The 23,490-nt window shown below is 43.5% G+C and overlaps 1 protein-coding gene across 1 annotated transcript in view; it reads left to right on the plus strand.

The window, feature by feature from the left end:
- Window positions 1-15,301: 15,301 nt before the first annotated feature.
- The window catches only part of Slc30a5 (solute carrier family 30 member 5), a 28,647-nt gene continuing 20,458 nt past the window's right edge, over window positions 15,302-23,490 (plus strand). The window contains exons 1-2 of the mRNA XM_075976176.1: window positions 15,302-15,516; window positions 21,097-21,219. Coding sequence (XP_075832291.1) covers window positions 15,440-15,516; window positions 21,097-21,219 — 200 coding nt within the window. The 5' untranslated portion in view covers window positions 15,302-15,439. The remainder of the gene's footprint in view (window positions 15,517-21,096; window positions 21,220-23,490) is intronic.

Raw genomic sequence — 23,490 nt, forward strand, 5'->3', positions numbered from 1 at the left:
TTTTTTATTTTTTATTTCATTTTTGTTTGTTTGTTGTAACCATCAGCCTGATTTATTAAAGAACCTAGAGTTACCTAATCTTTTATTTATTTATTTGTTTTTCCACTAAACCCTAATCTTATGGAAATTTTTTCTCAACTGGAGTCCCCTTCTCGCAGATGACTCTAGCCTGTGTCAAAATTAGTCAGCATACCCTCAAAGTATTTCCAGTGTGAAGAGAAGCCAGAAAGCACACACATCCTATGCCATCAGTGTCAAGAAGTGCTACAAAGAGAAATGGTAAAAAGAGCTTTAGGTGGTCAAATAAGAAAGAAGTCACTTCTGAAATAATTCTCAGATGTTTGATGTCTTTCATTCCTGCATAAGAACCACACAATGGCCAACAGACCACAGAATATCAACGGTGACCAGAGCTGATGTCATCAGTCCATACTGAAGTCATGGCTGAGGAAAAGGGTCCTACTTCTGGCTTCAGGGAACAAACATGTGACTGGATTGTATGCTAGAAGAAACACTTGGTGCCAACTAGCATTTAAAGACTTATCAGGTAGCAGGTGGAAAGAAAAATTAGTTAAGAGCGTGTTGTGATGGTGAACTCCTGTAATCCCAGCACTTGGAAGGCTGGAGCAGGAGAATTGCCATGAGTTTCAACTCAGCTTGAGCTACACAGTAAAACTTAGTGTCACAGACCAAGTGCAAGCACACATGTAATTGCAAAGATATACACACACAAGCACACATGCACAGATAAAAACACACACACAAACACACATGCACAGGCACAAATACACACACACAAACACACATGAACAGGCACAGATACACACACATAAACACACATGCACAGGCACAAATACACACACACAAACACACATGAACAGGCACAGATACACACAAGCACACATGAACAGGCACAGAGAGAGATGGAGACATAAGGAGAAAGAAACAGAGAAAGGAAAAGACAGAGAAAGGGGAGAGAGGGTTTTCTGAGATAGTATACTTGAGAAAACACAACAGGGTTCCTTTGGGGCAATCCTGGCAGTATACAATTCAAGATGGCTGCAGGCTTACCAAGCTGAATTTACACTTCTGAAGAACTCAAGTTACTTTTCCAAAGAAGACGGTGATGGGGGCTGGAGAGATGGTTGAGATTAAGAGCATTGCCTGCTCTTCCAAAGGTCCTGAGTTCAATTCCCAGCAACCACATGGTGGCTCACAACCATCTGTAATGGGGTCTGGTGCCCTCTTCTGGCCCACAGATATACACACAGACAGAATATTGTATACATAATAAATAAATAAATAAATATTGTTTTAAAAAAGAGTTTCTTTTTTAAAAAAAAGACATTGAAATGTCAGGGACATAAAAAATACTTACTTTTTTATTAGTCACTGGATAAATGTAGTTTAAAAGAGATACCATTATGTGTACATCTGTCAGAATGTCTTTCGATTGAAAAGATTGGCAGCACCAAAGGTTAACACAGAAACAGAACAATCAGAACTCTCAATCGTTGTCGATAGGGTTATAAAATTATCGGGCATTCTGGAGAAAGGTCTACGTGTTCTCATAAAGGCAAAAGTGCTACAGTAATGATTGCCTGTGCTCTGGCTATTTCATTTCTGGATATTTACCACAGAAGGGGGAAAACATTTGTCAACACAGAGGCCCGTGTAGTGCTTTAGCTATTATATCCCAGAATGGAGACAACCCAGATATCCATGAAGAAAAAAACTAATAAAATGTCATTTATCCTTATAGGATCAAAACCTAACAAAATAATAACAAAAAAAAATTGTGGATACGCACAGAAACTGCAAGGAATTTCAGAACACTGTGATTGACAGAAACCCACCCAAAAGAGAACATATTGTTAAGTGGCATTTCTATGACGCTCTATAAAAGACAAATCTCTTTGGCAGAAGATAACAGGCCTGGGGACATGGGGCAGAGTTTGAGAGCACTTGCTCTTCCCACAGAAGACCAGAGTTCAGGTCTCACTTCCTGGAGCAGGAGGCTCACAACCGTAACTCCAGTCCAGGGCCTCCAGGGCCTCTCCTAGCCTCCTCACGCACTGGCAACGTAAAGAATAGTCACACACACACACACATATACACAAAAATAAAAATAAATCTTGAGGGAGAGGGCAAGTATGGTGGTGGTGTATGCCTTTAACCTCAGCACTGGAGAAGCAGAGACAAGCAAATCTCCCTGAGACTGAGGCCAGTCTGGTCTAATAGCGAGTTCTGGACCCTATCTCAAATTAATTAAATATTTTTTTTAAATTAGAATAGTTGTTTCCTCTATTTTTGGGGTACTACCATCAAAATTCATGTGTTGAATATGATCATCAATGTCAAATAGTAGCAGATGAACTTTTGGAATCAAAATGATAAAAGGCTCAGTGAGTTACGAGGGCAGAGTCAGACGTGTCTATGAAACAGGAAATGGTCCCTGACTTCTACCACCACATCTGCATCCAACCTTGGACTTTACAGTGTCCAGAACTGTGGGAGAATAAATGAATGTTGTTTATTTTTTTTTTTTTTTTTTTTGGTTTTTCGAGACAGGGTTTCTCTGTGGTTTTTTTGGAGCCTGTCCTGGAACTAGCTCTGTAGACCAGGCTGGTCTCGAACTCACAGAGATCCGCCTGCCCCCGCCTCCCGAGTGCTGGGATTAAAGGCGTGCGCCACCACCGCCCGGCTCTGAATGTTGTTTATTAACCAGCCAAGGTATTACAATATTTTATTACAACCAACTAATCAAACTAGGACAGTGTAGGGGCTGGGGAAGGACTGCCTGAGAAGAGATAAGAAAGAACTTTGTGACTGGTGTGTGCTGAGTAGAAGCATGCTTGCTGAGCATACAGAAGGCCCTGGGTTCCACCGCTAGCCCCACCTGTGTGTGTGCACATGCGTGTGTGTGTGTGTGTGTGTGTGTGTGTGTGTGTGTGTGTGTGTGTGTGTGTGTGCGCGCACATGCATGTGTATGTTCCATAGCTTGAAGAGGGTTTGGCTTTGTTTGTTCACTTTTGCTTGAGACAGGATGTCATTCTGTAGCCCTGGCTAGCCTCCAGCTCCTTGTTGTTTGGACTCTAGCCTCCAACTCATTGTCATTTTGACTCTCGAGTGCTGGGATTACAGAAACATACCAGCATGCCTGACTGCACTTGGCAACTAGAAAATGGTTCCAGTTTTTCTGCTATTGTGAAAATAATAATAAACATAATAATGGGGTAGCTTTTCAACGTACAAAAGTAACAATATTGAAAGAATAAAGTAATGTTAATAAACCGTTTAAAAGCTGAAGCAAGATCATTTGTACCGCCCATAGCTCCTCCATCACTATTCCTTCCCGCTCATGTGGGACATGAAAGTTTGGAAACAGAGAGGGACCTTAATTGGTTGGGTTCCACAAGGGAATATGATGCATTTGTTACCAATAAACAAGAAGTAGGCGATCATTTAAAAATAGGGAGCAGAGGCTGGAGAGATAGCTCAGCATTTAAGATGTTCTACATCAGGGGCTGGAGAGAGATAGCACAGCATTTAAGATGTTCTACACCAGCTGTTCTCAACCTTCCCAATGCTGTGACCCTTTAATAGAGTTTCTTATGTTGTGGTGACCCCAACCGTAAAATTATCATTTTGCTTTTGGTTTGCTTGTTTTTTTTTCAAGACAGGCTTTCACTGTGTGTAGTAATAGGGGCGGCGGGGCTGCGTCCCCCAACACCCCAGCCGCCGGCTTCGGCTAGCTTGTGCCCCAAATAATTACACGGACACTGTATTCTTTTAAACACTGCTCTGGCCCATTTCTAATCATCTGTGTAGCGCCTCTAGGTGCGCTTACCGGGAAGATTCTAGCCTAAGTCCATCCTGGGTCGGAGCTTCATATCGTGCGTCTTCCCTGGAGCAGGTAGCATGGCGTCTCTCTAAAGCGTCTGCTCCAGAGAGGAGAGCTGCGGAGTCTGACCTCACTTCCTCTTCCTCCCGGCATTCTGTTCTGTTTACTCCACCCACAGGGCCAAACAGTTTCTTTATTGCTTAACCAATGAAATCAACAGATTGATATATGACACTCCCACATCACTTCCCCTTTTTCTGTTTAAACAAAAAAAGGAAGGCTTTAACTTTAACATAGCAAAATTACATATAACAAAACAGTTATCAAGTAAAAGTTACATCAGAAACATTTATACATATAACAAAATTGACCGTAAATCTCTATCAATAAAGCAAAATCTATACTAATGCAAATTATTCATATCTATATCATATCCCCCTTTAAATGTAAAAGAACATTTATAAACCATATTTGGGAACATGGGCGCAGTTTTTTCTCTCCAAACTGCTTCCTGCTGAATGGGGGCGTCGTTAATTAGGTCTTTCATGGTATAACCTGTGTGCCAGGGTCATCTCAGTTGGCAGTTGAGCGAAGCAATTTTCTGAAGATGTTCACAGCAACCCTTCAGGAGGACGTGGTCCATCATACCAAATTGGAATTGAAGAAATCCATAGAGTCTCATCCTCTGTGAAAACAAAAGAATCTCTTTTCCAAAGTATCATATCCTTAGATCCAAATTCTGAAATCATACCCTCATGATATCCGTTCTGGTTCCACTGGGCAGCCCATATAATGAAATGTCTCTCTGTACTTAGCTCCTTCACAGTCAAAAATTTTAAAGAAAACACAATGTACATAATCCAGACTCTCTGTGAATTTTTCATTTTTACGTGGCTTATTTTTATTTATATCTATAACTGTACTCTGTCTCTTTAAAGACTTTACTTTTACTTTTTTCTTTTTAAACCATTAACTTTATTCTCTATATTCTTTTTCTTCTCTCTCCCAAGCCTACGTACATTCATCCAACAGTGTGACTCATTTAGTGGTCTGAATCTGTCCTATTGTGAATCTGCAATTTTTTACTATTCAGGAGCACTTTTGATTTGCGCCTTTAAATCACTAGGTGCTTAAGAATCTAAGCTGCGACATTTCTAGGTTAACTTTTTGCTTTTTGAGCCTATATCTTTGACCTGTAGACCAGGCTGTCTTTGAACTCTCAGAGATCCGCCTGTCTCTGCCTCCTAGGCATTGGGATTAAAGGTGTTTGCAACTACACCTTGAACTCACAGAGATCTGTTCGTCTCTGCCTTCTAGGCACTGGGATTAAAGGCGTGTGCTACCACACCTTGAAGTCACAGAGGTCTATCTCCCTCTGCCTCCCAAGTGTTGGGATTAAAGGTGTGTACTACGACACACAACAACTCTCTTCCTTTTTTTTTAAGAACTTCAACTTTTAGCTTGCATATATTTTTAACACACAGTAAACCATTTAGAAATTTTCATTGTCTTTGAATCTCTCTTTACTGTATATCTCTCTTTTTCTGACCACATGAGTCTTTAATTTACCAAGCAATATCAGTAGGACTAAAGCAGTGGCTTTGACGGCTGGATCCTTAGCTTTCCAGCCTCATGGCGGATATACAGGCTGCAGCCATGTTTATAGCATTTCAAGGTCCCTGCCAGCCAGCGAACTACAACAGACAACACTCAAGTCCTCTCTCTGTAGCCGGCCCTCCTGCCTCAAACAGTCAGAGTTTGCCCTGGCAGGATGGCCCAGAAAGCTGGCATTTTTAAACGCGCAGCTTTTTTCCTGCTACGGCTGAAAACCGAAAAGCATGTGTTCAGCTTTCCGTCAACACTGTTTAAGTGTTTTGTGGCAGGACCTCTTAATGAGCCGCAGGGTTTTGCAGCTAAAGCTGAGTCAGGAAGCCTCTTGGGGCTACCAGGTAGGAGCGGCACTCAGAACTTTAATTCTGAGACTGAGCGTGCAGCACAGAAATTCTTTTCATCCAAGTTACATCCAAATCTGACACGCAGAGCACTACGCAGTCTGAAAACACATCTCTGTATGGCAGCAGGAATCCGCCATGCTCTTCCGCCTGCCTAAGCCTGATTCTGCCTTCTGCCCAGGAGCAGGCGGGGAGCTCTGAGTCATCGTCAAGGTCTCAGAGCACTCTCCTTCAGATCCCAAGCGGGAACACAAACATAAAGCCAGAGTTTGCACTGGCAGCAAAGCCCCAGGAAGCCACGCTTTAAAATAATGCAGCTTTTTTTCTGCTGCTGTTGCTGAATCAGGAAATCTCTCTACAGCACGCCACGAACAAACAGCAAAAATCTGTGTTAAACTCTCTCTCCATTATTTTTAAGCCTTCTCAGGTTTTTTAAGTGGGTTTAGGCCATCAAGTGGGGCGCCATTTGTAGTAATAGGGGCGGCGGGGCTGCGTCCCCCAACACCCCAGCCGCCGGCTTCGGCTAGCTTATGCCCCAAATAATTACACGGACACTGTATTCTTTTAAACACTGCTCTGGCCCATTTCTAATCATCTGTGTAGCGCCCCTAGGTGCGCTTACCGGGAAGATTCTAGCCTAAGTCCATCCTGGGTCGGAGCTTCATATCGTGCGTCTTCCCTGGAGCAGGTAGCATGGCGTCTCTCTAAAGCGTCTGCTCCGGAGAGGAGAGCTGCGGAGTCTGACCTCACTTCCTCTTCCTCCCGGCATTCTGTTCTGTTTACTCCACCCACAGGGCCAAACAGTTTCTTTATTGCTTAACCAATGAAATCAACAGATTGATATATGACACTCCCACATCAACTGTGTAACCCTGGCTTTCCTGGAACTCTCTCTGTGGACCAGACTAGCCTCAAACTTACAGAGATCCACCTGCGTCTCCCTCCCAAATGCTGGTATTAAAGGTGTGCACCACTGCCCAGTCATTAAATTATTTTTGTTGCTACTTCAGAACTGTAATTTTGCTACTGTTATGAATTATAATGTAAATACCTGATATGCAGGATAACTGATGTGTGACCCTATGAAAGGGTTGTTTGACCCCCAAAGGGATCGTGACCCACAGGTTGAGAACTTCTAGAGTCTAGATTCCCAGCACCCACATGGTGATTCAGAATCATCTATAACTCCAGTTGCAGGTTATCTGACACCTCTTCTGGCCCCTGTGGCTCTAAGTAGGTACCCACATGCTCTACAAGCATACATGTAAACAAAACACTCATACACATAAACAAATTTAAATTAATAATGAAAAAACAAGGACTAGAGAGAAAGGATTACTGTGACATGAATCCAACCAAGTCTCGGCCCCAGGACGTGCTCTGGAGTATATTCGACCTAGCAGAGCTGTCTGTCCTGGCAGAACAGCCAGGCCTCGTTAACTCCACCACTGTAGTTTGGGACCACTATAGAAAGCTGTTACAAGCCCTAAGGAGCTGACAGCTGGGGGCTGGGAGCTGACAGCTAGACACATTCTCCTTGAAAAATGGATCTGGGACACGTAGCTGTGTATCTACTATGGTACATTTTCTTTTTTAGTTTTTACTGCTTTTGGTATTCATGATGTTTTAAAATATTTGTAGATCAAAATGCAAATTGAGTCAGGCTTAAAAGTGCTTCTGATCTAGCCGGGCGGTGGTGGCGCATGCCTTTAATCCCAGCACTCGGGAGGCAGAGGCAGGCGGATCTCTGTGAGTTTGAGACCAGCCTGGTCTACAGAGCTAGTTCCAGGACAGGCTCCAAAGCCACAGAGAAACCCTGTCTCGAAAAACAAAACAAAAAAAAAAAAGTGCTTCTGATCACACGGACAACCCCTGCCCCAAATAAGGAGCCACTCAAGAATTCTGTTCGTTGAGGTGACTGAGCCTCAGGGAATGAAGCAGGAAGGATGGAGATGAAGCTGCACAGGAAAGGAAGGCACAGCCACACTGAAGAGAGGGGATGGCACTTCCTGTGGCCCGACAACTGGGAAGTCACAAAACATCCCGGAGTAGGACCCATGATAAATTGCGATCTGTCTTAGTGACCGTGGCAAAGACGCCAGCATCACACTTGAACTTTAGCTCACAGACCTCCCTTCTCCAGTCAGGCTCGAGAAAGTCTTCTGGTTCTCACTGGTTCGTCATGAGTAAGTTAAGGTCAAAGAATCCCAGCTGATACATCTACAGTACAACCTCTGCGCCTAAGGCTCAGGGATCGCTGTAGAAGACGGGGTGGGAAGACTATGAGAGCCAACGCCACAGGGAGCCTGCTGTGAGCTAGTGTCTCCAGAAATGTAAGAGAAGTTACACCCATGACACCTCAAAAACATGGCAGCCTATACAAGCCCTCAATGACCCACTAATAGATACGGCTAAGGTGAAAGGTCATGGGGCCTCAACAGTAGACAAAGAACTTCTGAGAGCAGAAGAGGCCCCTGTTGGTTATCCAGTACCAAGCAGTCAGCCCTGAGGTCATACATACACAGGTAAATATTATACTGACTGAGAAGGTTGTAGTTATGTATTTAGGAATGTGTGTGTGTGTGTGTGTGTGTGTGTGTGTGTGTGTGTGTGTTAGAAATGTGTGTCTGTGTGTGTATGTATGTATTAGGAATGTGTGTCTCTCTGTGTGTGTATTAGGAATGTGTGTCTGTGTGTGTATGTATTAGGAATGTGTGTCTCTGTGTGTGTATGTATTAGGAATGTGTGTCTGTGTGTGTGTCTCTGTGTGTGTGTATTAGGAATGTGTGTGTGTGCGCGCTGTTACAACAACTAAAGAAAAAAAGCCATGAATTTGAGATAGAACAAGGGGGTCTCGTGGGATGAAATAGTGGGAGGAAAGGAAGAGAAAGTGCTACAATTAAATTATAATTTCAAAAAATAAAGTATAAAAAAATGTAGTGGGTATCAATAAGCGGTGGTTTAAAAAATACTTTTTATTAACTGTTGAAACTATTAAAACTACCCTAAGATACTCCAGACAAGAATTTCAGAAATGGTATTAGAATCAAAGGGATTTCCTAATTAGCCTTAGAATATATATATCCTTAATGTCAATAAGAGAGACCCAGCAAGATGGCAGCAGGTCAAGGCTCTTTCTGCCAAACCTGATGACCCGAGTTTGATCGAAAATCCACATAAAGGTAAATGGAAAATTAATTCACTCAAGTTGATCTCTGACTTCCTCTGGGTGGCATACATGTGCATGGATTGCCAACACACACACACACACACATGCACAGAGACACGCAAATAAACAATTGTCTTTAAAACGTTATAAGAAAAGCAAGAAAAAAAGAAAGAAAAGCAAGAGAGGGCTGGAGAGATGGCTCAGTGGTTAAGAGCATTGCCTGCTCTTCCAAAGGTCCTGAGTTCAATTCCCGGCAACCACATGGTAGCTCACAACCATCTTTAAAGAGGTCTAGTGCCCTCTTCTGGCCTGCAGACATGCACACAGACAGAATATTGTATACACAATAAATAAACAAATATTTAAAAAAAAAAAAAGAAAAGCAAGAGAGACCAGTCTGGGAAATGGGGCTTGGGATATTACTTTGTTGGTAAAGTACATAAAGATTTTGGCTCCCCAGCGCCCTTATAAAACCTGGGTGCAGCCTGACAATATCAGGTGGCTCCCCAGAGCTCATTGGCCAGTCATCCTAGCCCAGACCATAAGCTAGAGATTCAGTATGGGGCTCTGACACCGTGGGACATGATGGCAAAGACTTTCACCCCAGTACTCAGGAGGCAGAGGCAGGCGGAGCTCTCGGTTTGAGGCCAGGCGGGTCTACACAGACCCTGTCCTAAAATAAAGTAGAGAGCAATTGAAGAAGATCCCCAACATTAACCTCTGGCCTCCATGTGTACGCACTCATACATGCACACACAAACACATGCATACCACATATATAACCACATATGTGCACACACACACATACACACACCAAAAACCATTCTTATGTTGGTCCTGGGGATCAAACTCAGGCCCTTATGCTTTCAAGGCCAGCACTTTACAGGCTGAGCTATCTCCTCTGACCTGGTTACTAAGTACTTTTAATAATTATGTTGTTACATGTCCTGAAACAACCTAATTCAAAGTCAGTACAAAATGAGAGCATAAGCCAGGTGTGGTGGCTCCCGCCTTTAATCCCAGCACTTGGGAGGTCGAGGTGGATGTACCTTTGTGCATTCAAGGCCAGCCTGGACTTTAGAGTGAGTTCCAAGACAGCCAAGGTTACACAGAGAAACCTTGCCTCAAAAATTCCAAAATAAATGAATTCATAAATATAAAAATGAAATAAAATGAGAATGTAAAGGTGACATCATTTACAAAGTAAAAGAGGTATTAAGATAAACGAGAGCTACTCGCTAAATATAGCAAAACCTCTGAGTTTGAGATTCTGACTTTTGTTTAGAAATAGAGAAAGTTTATTAAGTAAGGAAAATCAGGGGCTGGAGAAATGGCTCAGTGGTTAAGAGCACTGGCTGCTCTTCCAGAGGACCCAGGTTTATTTTCCAGCACCCACAGCGTGGCTCACAACCATCTATAACTGTAGTCCCATGGGATGTGATGCCCTTTTCTGGTGTGCAGACACGCATGCAGACAAAACATCCATATACATAAAATAAACAAATAAATGGTTAAAAGGAAGGAAGGAGAAAAATGAAGAAGGAAGGAAGAACAAAATGAAAAAAGAATGGGCTTGTGAGCTGTAGAAAGTATCCCACTCAAAAAGCACTGGTCTACGAGGTTTAGGACCCTCTATAAATCATTTACATAGCACCACCTGTCCCATAAATATACAGCCTGAATTTCTCGCATGCTCTGTTTGTTACATGAAGCCCAGGTAGGGCAGGGTTTCCAGTGTTCTGCCACAGGCTTCTTTTAATATTGATGTTGCTGCCTCTAGTCCATACTCTCCTCCCACAACTATCCCCCCCCCAAGAGCTATGGTCCCAAAATTCTTTTTAGGGAGCAGATCATTTACTTTTCTATGCATTCTTCCATGGCATAAGCTCTGTCATCCCAGACTGAAAGAGTCCACAAGAATCATACTCTATCTGGTGGGCGAAGAGGTTTTGGATTTTCTGTAGTAGGAGCTGGTAGAGTCCTTGTGTCATAGGGAGTTTAGTTTGAGATTGTCATATATCCTCTTAGCTGACACCATTACTAGCTGGTTAACCAAGATAAAAATATGACATCACCAGATGGGGCCTGATGACCACAAATGAGAACTGAAAGACAAACAATAAATTATTTCTGGGTCTGAAGACATAGTTCAGTGGCAGAGTACTTTCCTACTCTCTCCTGCAAAGCAGAACAGAATGAAAAATAATACAAACAATACAATTTTCTTTAGATAGGGTCTCACTATGATGTAGGTCGGTCTTCTATCTATCTGTTGCTTTCATTGGTTAATTAATAAAGAAAACTGCTTGGCCTGATAGGTCAGAACGTAGGTGAGTGGAGTAGACAGAACACAATGCTCGGAAGAAGGGAAGTGAGGCAAACGCTATAGCTCTCCTCTCCAAGATGGACGCAGGTTAAGAACCTTCCTGGTAAGCCACCACCTCATGGTGCTACACTCATTAATAGAAATGGGTTAATCAAGATGTGAGAGTTAGCCAGTAAGAGGCTAGAGATAATAGGCCAAGCAGTGTTTAAAAGAATACAATTTGTGTGTTGTTATTTCGGGTGTAAAGCTGGCCATGCGGGAGCCGGGCGACAAAAAGCAGGCCCGCTGCTCTTCTACATCAATAGATAATTCTGGCTGGCCTGGAGCTTGCTCTAGAGACCAGGCTAACCTTGAACACACAAAGATCCGCCTGCCTCTGCCTCCCGAGTACTGGGATTAAAATTATATGCCACCACAACCACCGAAAAATCCAATATTTATTCTTACCCCACAGTCCCAATACAACATTCCTGACATGGCAGTTGTCACTCTCTCTTATGTAGTACTGCTTTTATTATCTAAATGACCATTTCTTATCAAAACATATTCTTGCTTTTTATGACATTTCATTCACGTGTGTGTGTGTGTGTGTGTGTGTGTGTGTGTGTGTGTGTGTGTGTTGGTTGGGTGTGCAGAAACAAAGGAAAATGCTCTGGAGATCAGACTCAGCTTGCCAATAAGCAACTTTGCCCACTGGGACATCTTGCCATACCACAACATGAATTCTTTACTTTGACTTGTATCATATTATATATGTCCTTCTGAAATTCCTTTCTTTACTCAGTGTTTTCCTGATTCATTTGACTTGTTACATGTAATTCTAAATCATTTATTTGAGAGAACTATATAATTTTATTTTGTATCATGTTCATAGGTGTTATTTTGATTTAAGTGAGAATTGCCCCTTAAGTTCATGTATTTGAACGCTTGGTTCACAGTTGGTGGAACTGTTTGAAAAGGATTAGGAGGTGTGGCCTTTGTTGGAGAGGGTTAAGGCTTAGAGATTTTAAAAGCCCATCCCAGCCCCCTATTTGCTCTCCCTCTCCCTTCCTCTCTCAGCTATGCTCTAGTGCCATGGCTGCCCACTGGCTGCCTGGCTCCCTGCCGGGATGGTCATGGACTCACCCTCTGAAAAAGTAAGCAAATCCCCATCAAGTGCTTTCCTTTGTAAGTGGCCTTGATCATGATGTTTTGTCATGGCAATAGAAAAGGAACTCAATCAAGAATTAAAGTTGGTGCCCCATTCTGCCCTCTTACAAACAATGACAGAGTGAATAAATTTGCCTCCATGCACCTGTTTGCAAGCCTGTCTCCAGTGGATGGTTCACAGACTCTGGAGTCCACCAGAATCACCTGAGTGGTTTCTTAGACCGCGCCTGCTGTCTGCTGCCTCCTGCCCCCTTTCTGAGCTTCTCCTCTGATTCTAGCGAGTTCTCAAGTGGTGCTGATGCTGCTGTAAGACTTTAAGACAATTCTGAAGCCATTTTTGACAACTCTGAATCCTCTCAGCCTCCGTGCCATAGTGCTTCCCCTCCTCCCCTGGGAACCAAGGACCTAACAGCTACACATGCACGTACTCAGTTGCTGAACAATTACCCATATACGTATGCTTTGATTCAGTCCCCTGGAAAACGGGGTCAAAATGACCTCTTACCTCATCTGATCTGGCAACAGCTCTCCAGTCAATTATTGGTAATAGCCTTTCTGAATAAGCCAATCACAATCCCCCTTGATTCTGTGGCCTTCTCCTTTAAAAGTAGCCTGTGCCCACTATTTGAGGTCTCTCTGCTTCCCGAATGCTGAGGGACCCTGTCATGACAGAATTAATAAAATCCTCATGCTTTTGCATTGGCTGTGGTGTGTGAGGTGGTCTCTGGGGACGACTCCTCCTCGGTGTTTGGACGCTAGAGTTCAACACTGCCAGCCTGAAAATCCCAGTCCCAGAACCGCTGTCCTAGGCTGTGCATGCTGGAGCCAATGGCTCCACCAAACACTTGTGCATCTTCCACATAGTAAGTAGTGACAAATGGCTCTGCAGAAGGACTTCAACCGTGCGCTTTCCCACAAGGAGCTGGAGTTCTTTCTCACAGCCATACTTGATGATGCAACACTTCTGAGGTTTGCCAGCCTACAGAACATGGAATTGTATTTCACCTTGGCTTCCATTTATGTTTCCCCAAGGAAGAGGCTCAGTAGCTGTCTGTAGTCCCCTGGGTTGTCTTTTACCTGCCTTGTGTATTCACTCTTTTTGCTATTTGCTAAATATTTAACCTGTAACAAAAGACAAATTTTGATTAATGGCCCACGACCCTACCTTCTGTGTTGGCCTTCACACTACATTTGAGTAGTCTCTCCATATTGCCGGGGCTCCTGCCCAGCAATTAAATAAAACCCACAAACCTCTCACCTTTCTCCATTATTTAGACATATGTATTGGCATTTCACTTTTATTTTAATAAATAAAGCTTATCTGAAGATCAGAGAGTAAAACAACCCCACTGGTCAGCCTTATTGTCAGGGACCAGCCTTGTCAAAAATAAAGAGTACAAAGACGTGAAAATAATCAAACAGAAACCATAGAATGGTACCAGGAGGGAGTTCCAGTGAATACTGAAATCACTCACGTTTAATTTCCAATTGCTTAAAATACCCCAACCCCAACAGGTAGGAGTAAGATAAAAGACTGCATTAACGTGATACAACGACTTGAACAGGCCAGTTGAAGGTTGTGTCCGTAGTTAAACGTTCAGTTGTTAGCACGGTCACACCCTAGACCGAAACATTCCGTAGGCAAACCACTCCCTGGGTGGAATCCATTGTTATCTCATCAGCGGAACTGGAACCTTAGTTGGATCCTTGGATTTCTGTTTGAGGTGGAAACACATCTACTTCTCTCGCTGAAAGACAAGGTCTGGATATTAGCACACCTGTTGATGTTAACCTTGAGAGAACAGGACCCTAAATCTAAGTGGGACCTTTGTTTGAGGTAGTAACACAATAACCTTGAAGGAATAGAGGTAAATTCCAACTCTCTGACCTTTGGTCGAGATAGAAAGAGGCTCACATTTTTGAACCTCCATACCTTACAGACCGGGTAGTGGTAACACACACCTTTAATCCCAGTAGCCGTACTAGTTGCCATAGAAACCAGTCTTAGACACAGTCTCAGTCTGAGATCCCTGAAGGCAGGATCGCCATTTCAGACTGAGGTCAAGGTATGAGTAAGTGACTGTTTTGCTTTTTGGATCTTCAGGTTGAACCCCAATTTCTCTCTCTGAGTTTTTATTAATTGTGCTGAATTCAGACATATCCTCACAGCCCCGCCCCCCACTCTGTGTCATAGTATCATCAGAGATCCAAAAATAGTTATCTCTTTGTGGGAGTCACAAACACTTTAAAAAAAAATTAGCCTTCTCTTCATAAAAAGAAAAAGTTGATAGGCTTCATATGTACTTTGAGTTAGCAGTGCCTAAGCGTGACTTACACCTGTAAATCCAGTACTCAGATGTATGAAACGTGAGTATTGCCGCGTGTTGGAGGTTAGTTAGCCTGGGCTACATGTTGAGTTCTAGGTCAACCTGGGCTACAGAGTGAGGCTATTTGAAATAAGAACCCTAAAACAAAGAGCTAAAACTAGCAAGCTCAGTTTAGTGACAACAATGTGCATTTTCTAGGGGACGGCCCATTCCACGCACAGCGGGAATCCGCTGTACCCGAGATGGACCGTAGGTGGCGCCGCAGGGACGGGTAAGTGCGTCCGGGGTTCCTCTAGGAGACGCGACTAGAGGGCGGGGCGATCCAGCCTCCGGTGCGGTGGGAGGAGCCTGCGGCCCGAGCCACGTGTTCACGGGCGCGCAGGCGCAGGATGGGGCACTCCCCCGGGAGTGAGGGCTGCTGGGCCGGATGACGTGGCCTGGCAGCGTCCGTGCCCGTCCTGCCTCCGGAGAACGGCGCTCCCGGAACGGCCCGCGGCCTAGTCCCGCCCAGCGCGCGTGTGCCTGCCTGCCGAGCCCAGGCTAGCGGCGGGGACTGCGGGGGACGGCGCGCCGCTGACATGGGGGAGTGACGCGCCTGCGCCCGCGCTTCCGGAGCGGCGGCGAGACATGAGGAGCGCCCGCGGCGCGGGCAGCGGCGGCTCCTGAGCCGGCATGGAGGACAAGTACGGCGGGGACGCGCGGGCCGGGCCCGGCGGCGGCCTCGGGCCTGTGGACGTGCCCAGTGCCCGGTAAGGAGCGACCCGCGGCGGACGGCGGTGCCGGACTGGCTCCCCTGCCGGCTGCCCCTGCGGTCCGTGGCTTGAGATCCGCAAGCGGGCGGGAGTCCGGGCTCGGGGCGCCCCGCCTGCCAGTTTCCAGGTCCCTGGAGAGACGATCGTGGGTGTCCCTCCCCGCCACGGTAACGCGGGGCTCCTTCCCCTCTCCCACGTCTGCTCGAGTGCCTATGCGGAAGGTGTCACCGTCTCGCGCGGAGAAACCAAAGTACAAGCCGATGAACTTAGGTGTTCAGCACTGCAAAAGTCCAGCCCTGCCTGTCGTTGGGTTTTCGTGGGAAGGAGTGGAAGGCTTATTTTATTTTAATAGTACGAAATGCGTGCTGCTCCCTTCTCCCAAATTCGTACGGTACAGGAATTGATGAAGTGAAAGTTCTTTCCCCTTCCCTCAAGCCTGAATAGTGTACAGCGGCACCAGGCAATTGTGTGTGTCCTTTCTGGCCTGTCCCAAGTTCTGAGGTAGTGTTAAAGATACATAAACTAGCCCAGCTTTTTTTTTAAACGAGATTCAGTTATTCTAAGCAGTGTGCCCTCTGAGATTTAGTGATTGTTTAATAATGCTCCTGGAACGTAGTAACTGCGTTACCAGCTAACTTTGGTTTGTGAAAAGGACACATGCTGAGTAGAATTTAAACCAACTGCGGGGTTTGTAGCGTACATTTGGCTTTCTGTGTATTTTGAGCGATTCATTTATAGTGTGTCACGTGTTAATCAGTGGCCCATAAGAGCTAAATGCGGACGGAGTTACTAGTATGGATTGGTAATAGAGGGGAAATACCAGACAGGAACAAGACTAGACCAATTCACAAAATTGGACTGTGGAAACAGACTAAAGTATCAGATGATTGTTACATTTCCTGTTGGAAACTACTGGTTTCATAGCCTTTTCATTGCCATAGTCTTAGGAAGTACAGATACTTCAGGGTAAAGTGTGCTGTACTCATTTACTCTCAAATAATGCAAGGGTTGTGTGTGTGTTAGAGTGTGAGTTGTTTAAAAGTGTGTGCTTATGAGCCTCCTGTCTTAGACCAGTATGGGAAGTGTCGGTCCTTGGCCGGCTTACCTGTGGCATTACTAGCCTAGCAGAGTTGCACTTCTTTTGTAGTTGATTGCAGAATCTAAATTTTGACTCAGGACTGGTTGAGTTTTCAGGTTGCCAGGGTTTTCTGTATGGTCAAGTGCTGGTTATTAACTGCAACAAAAATTATCGGATCCTCTCATTGTGCCTGTTTTCATGCCTGGGTTCACATATGTCTTAAATAAAGGATTCTGCTTCGGCTTCATTAAGTCTTTGGTGGTCAGGACAGCCAGCGTTTGCTGAGCACCTCCTGGGCCCCACAGACTCTTAGTCTACACCTCCCTTTAATCTTGACAGCAGCCCTACAAACTTAAGAAGTAGTGTCCTTGTTTGATATGTCAGGAAACTGAGCTGCCTGAGGTCACACAACTAATGAATGACCCGGAGTCCTTGTTTCACAACGCGTGTATTACATACGCCTTCTGCTCACACCTGTGGGTACTTGACTATGTATTCGATGAGGTGGACTGGTATTGTTATTATTATGTATCCTATTTCTTTTTGAGACAAGATGTCATACTGTGGTGGTCAGACCGGCTCCTCCTTCAGCCTTGTAAGTGCTAGGATTACAAGCCTAGACCACTGTGTCTGGTCAGCATACTGCATTGTTTGTATATATGTGTGTTTTATGTACTCAAGTGTCCTGCTCTGTCACTACCTTCTTCCCCTGCGACTAGGTCTCTCCCTCGACCTGGAGCTAGCCTGGCAGCCAGCAAGCCTCATCCAGCCTCCTGTCTCTTCAGTGCAGGGATTGGTTAGCACCCTGGCTTTTACATGGGTGCTGGAGATTCAAACTCAGGCCCTCACGCTTAAACAGCAAGTGCTCTTACCTACTGAACTATCTTCCCAGGCACTTGGCTTTTATTTATTTATTTATTTATTTTTGGTTTCTCCGGACAGGGTTTCACTGTGTAGCCTTAGCTATCTTGGAACTCACTCTGTAGACCAGGCTGTCCTTAAACTCACAGAGATGCTTCTGCCTGTGCCTCCCAAGTGCTGGAATTAAAAGCGAGTACCACCACCACCTGGCTTATTTTAGTTTTTTTTAGTTTTTATACATGTAAATGTTTGCTGGGTATATCCCGCTCCTACCCCTTTCTACCCCTCCTCTGTTGTAATATCTAGAGAACTATGAGTGACCGTGACGAGCGAAGTTCTTGGAGTTATAAACCCATATCCAGATTTTAATGATTGCAAGTTTAGAGGACTGAAGGACTGTCTAACCACAGAGGAGACCAGTTACTTTTTTTATGAGATCACTTAATAGCAAATTATGGTTTCTAAGTCGGGCTGAATGCTCTGCATTGCCCTGAGGTCCAGTGGCCTTTACAAGAGCCTCCCCTTCTCTAGTCATTTCCCTGCTTAACATGAACTACGTGTTCGTATGTGGTTATTTAGCCTTAGCCAGTGTTTCAGAGATGTCTAGCGGGAAGATGTATTAACTAGAACTTTCAAAGTCAAAGAATGCCGGAGCCAGCAGGATGGCTTGCTGCCAAGGCTGATGGCCTGAGTTTGGCCCCTTGGACCTGCACTTAGAAGAGGAGAACCAACTCCTACTAGTTCTCTGACCTCCGTGTGACAGTGCCTGCTGCATGTGCGCACATGCCTACACAAGTGACAACAGTGAAGTAAATATGTGTAAGAGAGGGGACATGAGTCAAAGAATGTCAAAATAATTTTCCTAATTTGATAATTATAGCAGAGTATATGTATTGCATGAAAGAGTCCAGTGTCAGAATATGTGTATGGTTGCAAATGTGCATAGAATAATATGTTTATACACATAGCGATGAAAAGGAAGAGGTTTGTAAAGCTATACCCAAATTGGTTACCTGTGAGGAGAAAGTTAGAAATGATTTAAAGCCTTTCCAATAATTGGCTGTTCAGGAGTTAACATTGTGACCTCTGGGGTGCTGTGCGTGCATGTGTGTATGAAAATAGAGTTTGCTTACTCTGACTAGCATATTATCAATGAGTGTTTTATGTGATCTATATCATTCAGGCACCAATTTTTGAAATTTTTAGTATTTATACAGAAGTCATGAATAAATCTATAATCTTTGTAAAATAAGTATGTTAAATATAATTTGCCTTTTCCTTGATTTCAGTCATATGTAATCTATTGCTGAACTAAATCACTAGATTGAGCTAAACTTAAAAGCAGTAGAATCTTCAAGGCCTTCTTCCGTGTTCCTGTTTTGCACACGTGCTGTGCTTTGACATAGCCTTCCCTTCCCTCTTCTTAATCCCTGCATGGTCTTTAGTGCACATAGATCTCAAACGCTGCCGAGAGACCTTTCAGTTCTCTACAGGTCGGTAGAATCTTCTGTAAATATACTCGGGTCTGTTTCCCTGTTCTCTCCTGGAGACCCGGAACTCCTTGAGGGCAGAGTGCTAGCCTGGATTGAGTGTCTTGGTTATTATGTTGAAGCTTGAAACTGGAGAGGCTCAAACAAATAGGGATTCTCTCACAAAAGAAACCAGAGGGGTCAGGTGGTGGTGGCGCACATCTTTAATCCCAGCACTCAGGAGGCAGAGGCAAGCAAATCTCTGTGAGTTTGAGGCCAGCCTGATCTACAGAGCGAGTTCCAGGATAGGCACCAAAGCTACACAGAGAAGTCCTGTCCCTGTCTCGAAAATTAAAAAAAAAAAAAAGGCCCACGGTGATACCCCCTGAGACAAATTCGTTACTATTGTTTACAGTGTATTAGCTTTCATATTCAGACATATAAAATGGATGCAACATCTTTAGCTAAATTTTTTAAATTTTATATATTTTGGGGTTGTTTTAGGTAAGTTAGGTGTGATATAATAGGCAAGAGAGTCGTAAGTTTTGAGACCAGTCTGGTCTACATAACAAGACTCTGTCTCAAATATAGGGGGTAATTTTTCCTTAAAGGCAGAAATAAGGTGGATCAGTTCAAGGTACTTCTTTCCCTGCTGAGAGGAAGAAATGAGGCTGTACCTGAAGCCACCCTGCCAGATCTCCCTTGGTCCCAAGGGCCATATGTAGCATCCAACACATACTGAGTGAGCATGGGATATTCATCCAAACCAAGCTGGAAGTTGGGCCTCTAGTGGTTAGGAATGAGTATTTGCCCGAATGTGGGGAAGCAGGAGTCTGGGGGCCTGGTTTCTTGGAAGCCTAAGCTCTCCCACCCGTACTTTGCAGCTTCTTGTAGTGATAACAGTGGCAGGGCTGTGTCCCCAGCACCCCGGCCACCTGGCTAGATTATGCCCCAAAATAACAACACACAAACTGTATTCTTTTAAACACTGCTTGGCCCATTTCTATCTAGCCTCTTCTAGGCTAATTTTCGCACCTGGACTAGCCCATTTCTAATTATCTGTGTAGCCCACGAGGTGGCTTACCAGGGAGATTCTAGCCTACGTCCATCCTGGGTCGGAGCTTCATCACATGTGCCTCAGAGAGCAGAGCTATCCCCAAGTCCACCCAGGAGAGAGGAGCATGGCGTCTCTGCTCCAGAGAGCAGAGCTGTTGAGTCTGAGCTCACTTCCTCTTCCTCCCAGCATTCTGTTCTGTTTACTCCTCCCACCTATGTTTTAACCTATGAGGGCCAAGCAGTTTCTTTATTGCTTAACCAATGAAATCAACAGATTGATATATGACACTCCCACATCAGCTTCCTCCTGCCCTTAGGAAGTATGTCCAGTCCTCCTTTTCGGAACTCTGGGTCTAGTCACTTTCTACCACAGCCAGTGCAGTCGTTATCAGGACAGAGGAGGGACAGATGCCTCTTGCTGTGTGTTGTAAATTTCTAGTCTCTTCACATACAGAATGTGGTTTCTGCTTTGTTTTTGTGAGTCTCATTTTTGACTAACAATAAATAAAGCATATTTCAAATTTCTCCTTGAATTTGCTAAACTATATATATTGTCTGTGGGGGTTAGGGAGCACTGGGAATTGAACCTATGACTTCCCACAATCTACGGAATCACTCTACCACTGAGCTACATCCTCAGCCTCTTGCTTATTTTTTTGTTGTTCTTTTTTTGAAGATCAGGTCTCACTAAGTTGACTGTGCTGATTTTAAACACACTTTCTTCCCAGGCAGGGGTCTGTGAGTTCAAGGACAGCTTCGTCTATGTAGTGAGTTCCAGGCCCGCCAGGGCTACATAGTGAGACCCTTTGGGGTCAGGGAGGGGGGCAGATCCTTCTACCCAGCTTCCCAAGTAACTGGGATTACCCTGCCTGCCTCAGTGTTGCTTTACATATGATGTTAATGTGCATTGAATATAAACCAAGAATATATGTACCAAAACATAAACGTAGTTGTGTGGATGGTGAGTTATTTGGGGGAAGGTTTTTATTGTTGGTTTTTGTGTGTTCATGTGTATTTCCATGATTTTTAATGTCCTCCTGTACTTGTAAACAAGATTACAGCAGTCGTAATGATTTTAATTATATTAAAATTGTTTCTGTTTTTATTTTTCAGATTAACAAAATATATTGTGTTACTGTGTTTAACCAAGTGTTTGAAGGCTGTGGGACTTTTTGAGTCATATGATCTCCTAAAAACGGTTCACATTGTACAGTTTATTTTTATATTAAAACTGGGGTGAGTATAGAGAGAACCTTAATGTTTCTTATTTCTCTGTATCTTTAAGAAATCTTACCTACCTATCCTATGAAGTTTATTCCTTCTGACAACTATTTGATAATTTTTTTCTTTAAATAGAAGCTTACATAAGGGTATAAGTCCAGAGACATATCAGAAATGGGTTATTTTAGCTAAGTGTAGCAGTCTGTAATCCCAGCACTAGGGAAGTTGAGTCAAGAGGATCATGAATTGGAGGCCAGCCCCAGTTTACATGTGAGACTGTCTCAAAATAAATTAAAAGATGGTTAAATTCTTACGACTTTCCAAACGCTGGGTTTTAGTTAGTTTGTGCTGCTAAGATTTTTGCAAAGCTCTTTTAATACCTATTTTAATAGATGCTTTGGTTCTTATCTATCTTAGGAACCAGTCTTTTGTATTATCTTGTATCATTTAATCTCATGGGGGTAGGTGGAAGGCTCCCCTTACACTCATGAGAACAAGTGTAAAACTATGTCTTTTTTTAATAAAAAAAAATAATAATTTTGACAGTTTCTTCCGTGGTTAAGAGCAGTTGCTGCTCTTGCAGAGGACCTGAAGTTCCCAGCGTCTACTTGTGTGGCTTACAATGCCTATGATGTCAACACCAGATCTGACACTCTGTGGCGCTGTGGGCACCAGTACACACATGCGGACAAACACGTCCACATACCTGAAAATAAAGTTCATCTTTAATAGTTTTGGCTTTGTACTTCCCTAGGGATTTATAGACTGTCCCTGATGTAGCTCAGTCTCGAGGCAGTCATAAAAATGTTACCTGGGGTTTGTCTTAGCACAGACATTCCATGTTTGCAAGTTAAATCATGCTGTGCTGTGTTCCCTACACAACCCATCAAAGGACAGGGTCCTCGTGTATAGTTTGTATATAGTGTTCTTCCTAAATACTGATTTTTGGATCTTGAGATTAATAGTAATTCTCCTGTGTGTTAATAAACGTTTATCAAAGACGCTTGAGGGTGTAATTTGGTGAGTTAAGAAAGAAATTCTTGACTGGAAGAATTGACCGTTTTTATATAACTAGTAAGAAGATAGCTGCATGTTACTGTTCAAGATTTATCACTACTAAATATAAGAGAAAATGAGTTGCTCTCTGTGCTTTGTTAAGGTATTGAAAGTATTAAGAGCTAAGTATAGTGGCTCATGCCAGTAATTCCACCACTTAGAAGACCCAGGCTAGAGAATCACAAGTTCAAGATCTGCCTGGACTGCATCATGAGATACTTATACAATACAATACAATAATGAGTCTTGACACTCTTTATTACTTCTGTGTTCTGAAGACAGTTACCAGAGAAGCTCCTGGTTTTTGCCATAGAAGCCTCTATCACTATAAAGGCAGTGGCTACTACACTTCTGTGACAGAGGCACTTTTGTGGCTGACTTTGAACTTGCTTTGTAGATCAGGCTGACCTTGAACTCAGATCTGCCTGCCTCTGCCTCCTAGGTTAGTGCTAGGATTAAAGGTGTGTACACCCAGCCTAGAGCAAGGTTTCTTTAAATGCTATAGTCATGAAAAATTTGGCAACAAAAACTTAATTCAAAATCGAATGCATAATGACTCTAAGGTGTTTCTGTAGTACGAATTAGCTGTAGCTGCAGTCTTGTTTCTGCACACAGTATGAATGCTTTGCACTGTGCATGTCATCTTGCCATACAGTTCCAAAGAATACTTCTGGCTCATCTTGACTAACACTCAAGACTCTTAGGTTTTGAATTAGTATTTTTACATTATATATAAAATTTTCTAGTCTTAGAGAAACATAATGGTTTAATTACAGAAAGCAAAGAGTCAATATTTCCTAGTGTCATTCTTCAGCATGTTCATATCACATTAATGTATCTAAGGATTGTACATACATCCATCTCATTAGGGTGCAAATTTGCTTTCACATCTAATAGTAAAACTGTATACACCAAAGCATTTAAGATATTTTAAAGCCGGCCTTTAATCCCAGCACTGGGGAGGCAGAGGCAGATGGATCTCTGTGAGTTTGAGGCCAGCCAGGTCTACAAGAGCTAGTTCCAGGACAGGCTCCAAAGCTACAGAGAAACCCTGTCTCAAAAAACAAAACAAAACAAAAAAAAGATATATTTTAAAGATAAAATTTTGCTGATTTGTTAGAAGTAAATGTTTGATTTATGTATATATTTTACATACCAATATATCACAATAGCATAAAAATATATCAGATAGGAAGGGGCCATAGGAAGAAAGAGTGTAAAAAGCTCTGC

The sequence above is a fragment of the Microtus pennsylvanicus genome, chromosome 6, assembly GCF_037038515.1.
Source record: "Microtus pennsylvanicus isolate mMicPen1 chromosome 6, mMicPen1.hap1, whole genome shotgun sequence".
Classification (NCBI taxonomy): domain Eukaryota; kingdom Metazoa; phylum Chordata; class Mammalia; order Rodentia; family Cricetidae; genus Microtus; species Microtus pennsylvanicus.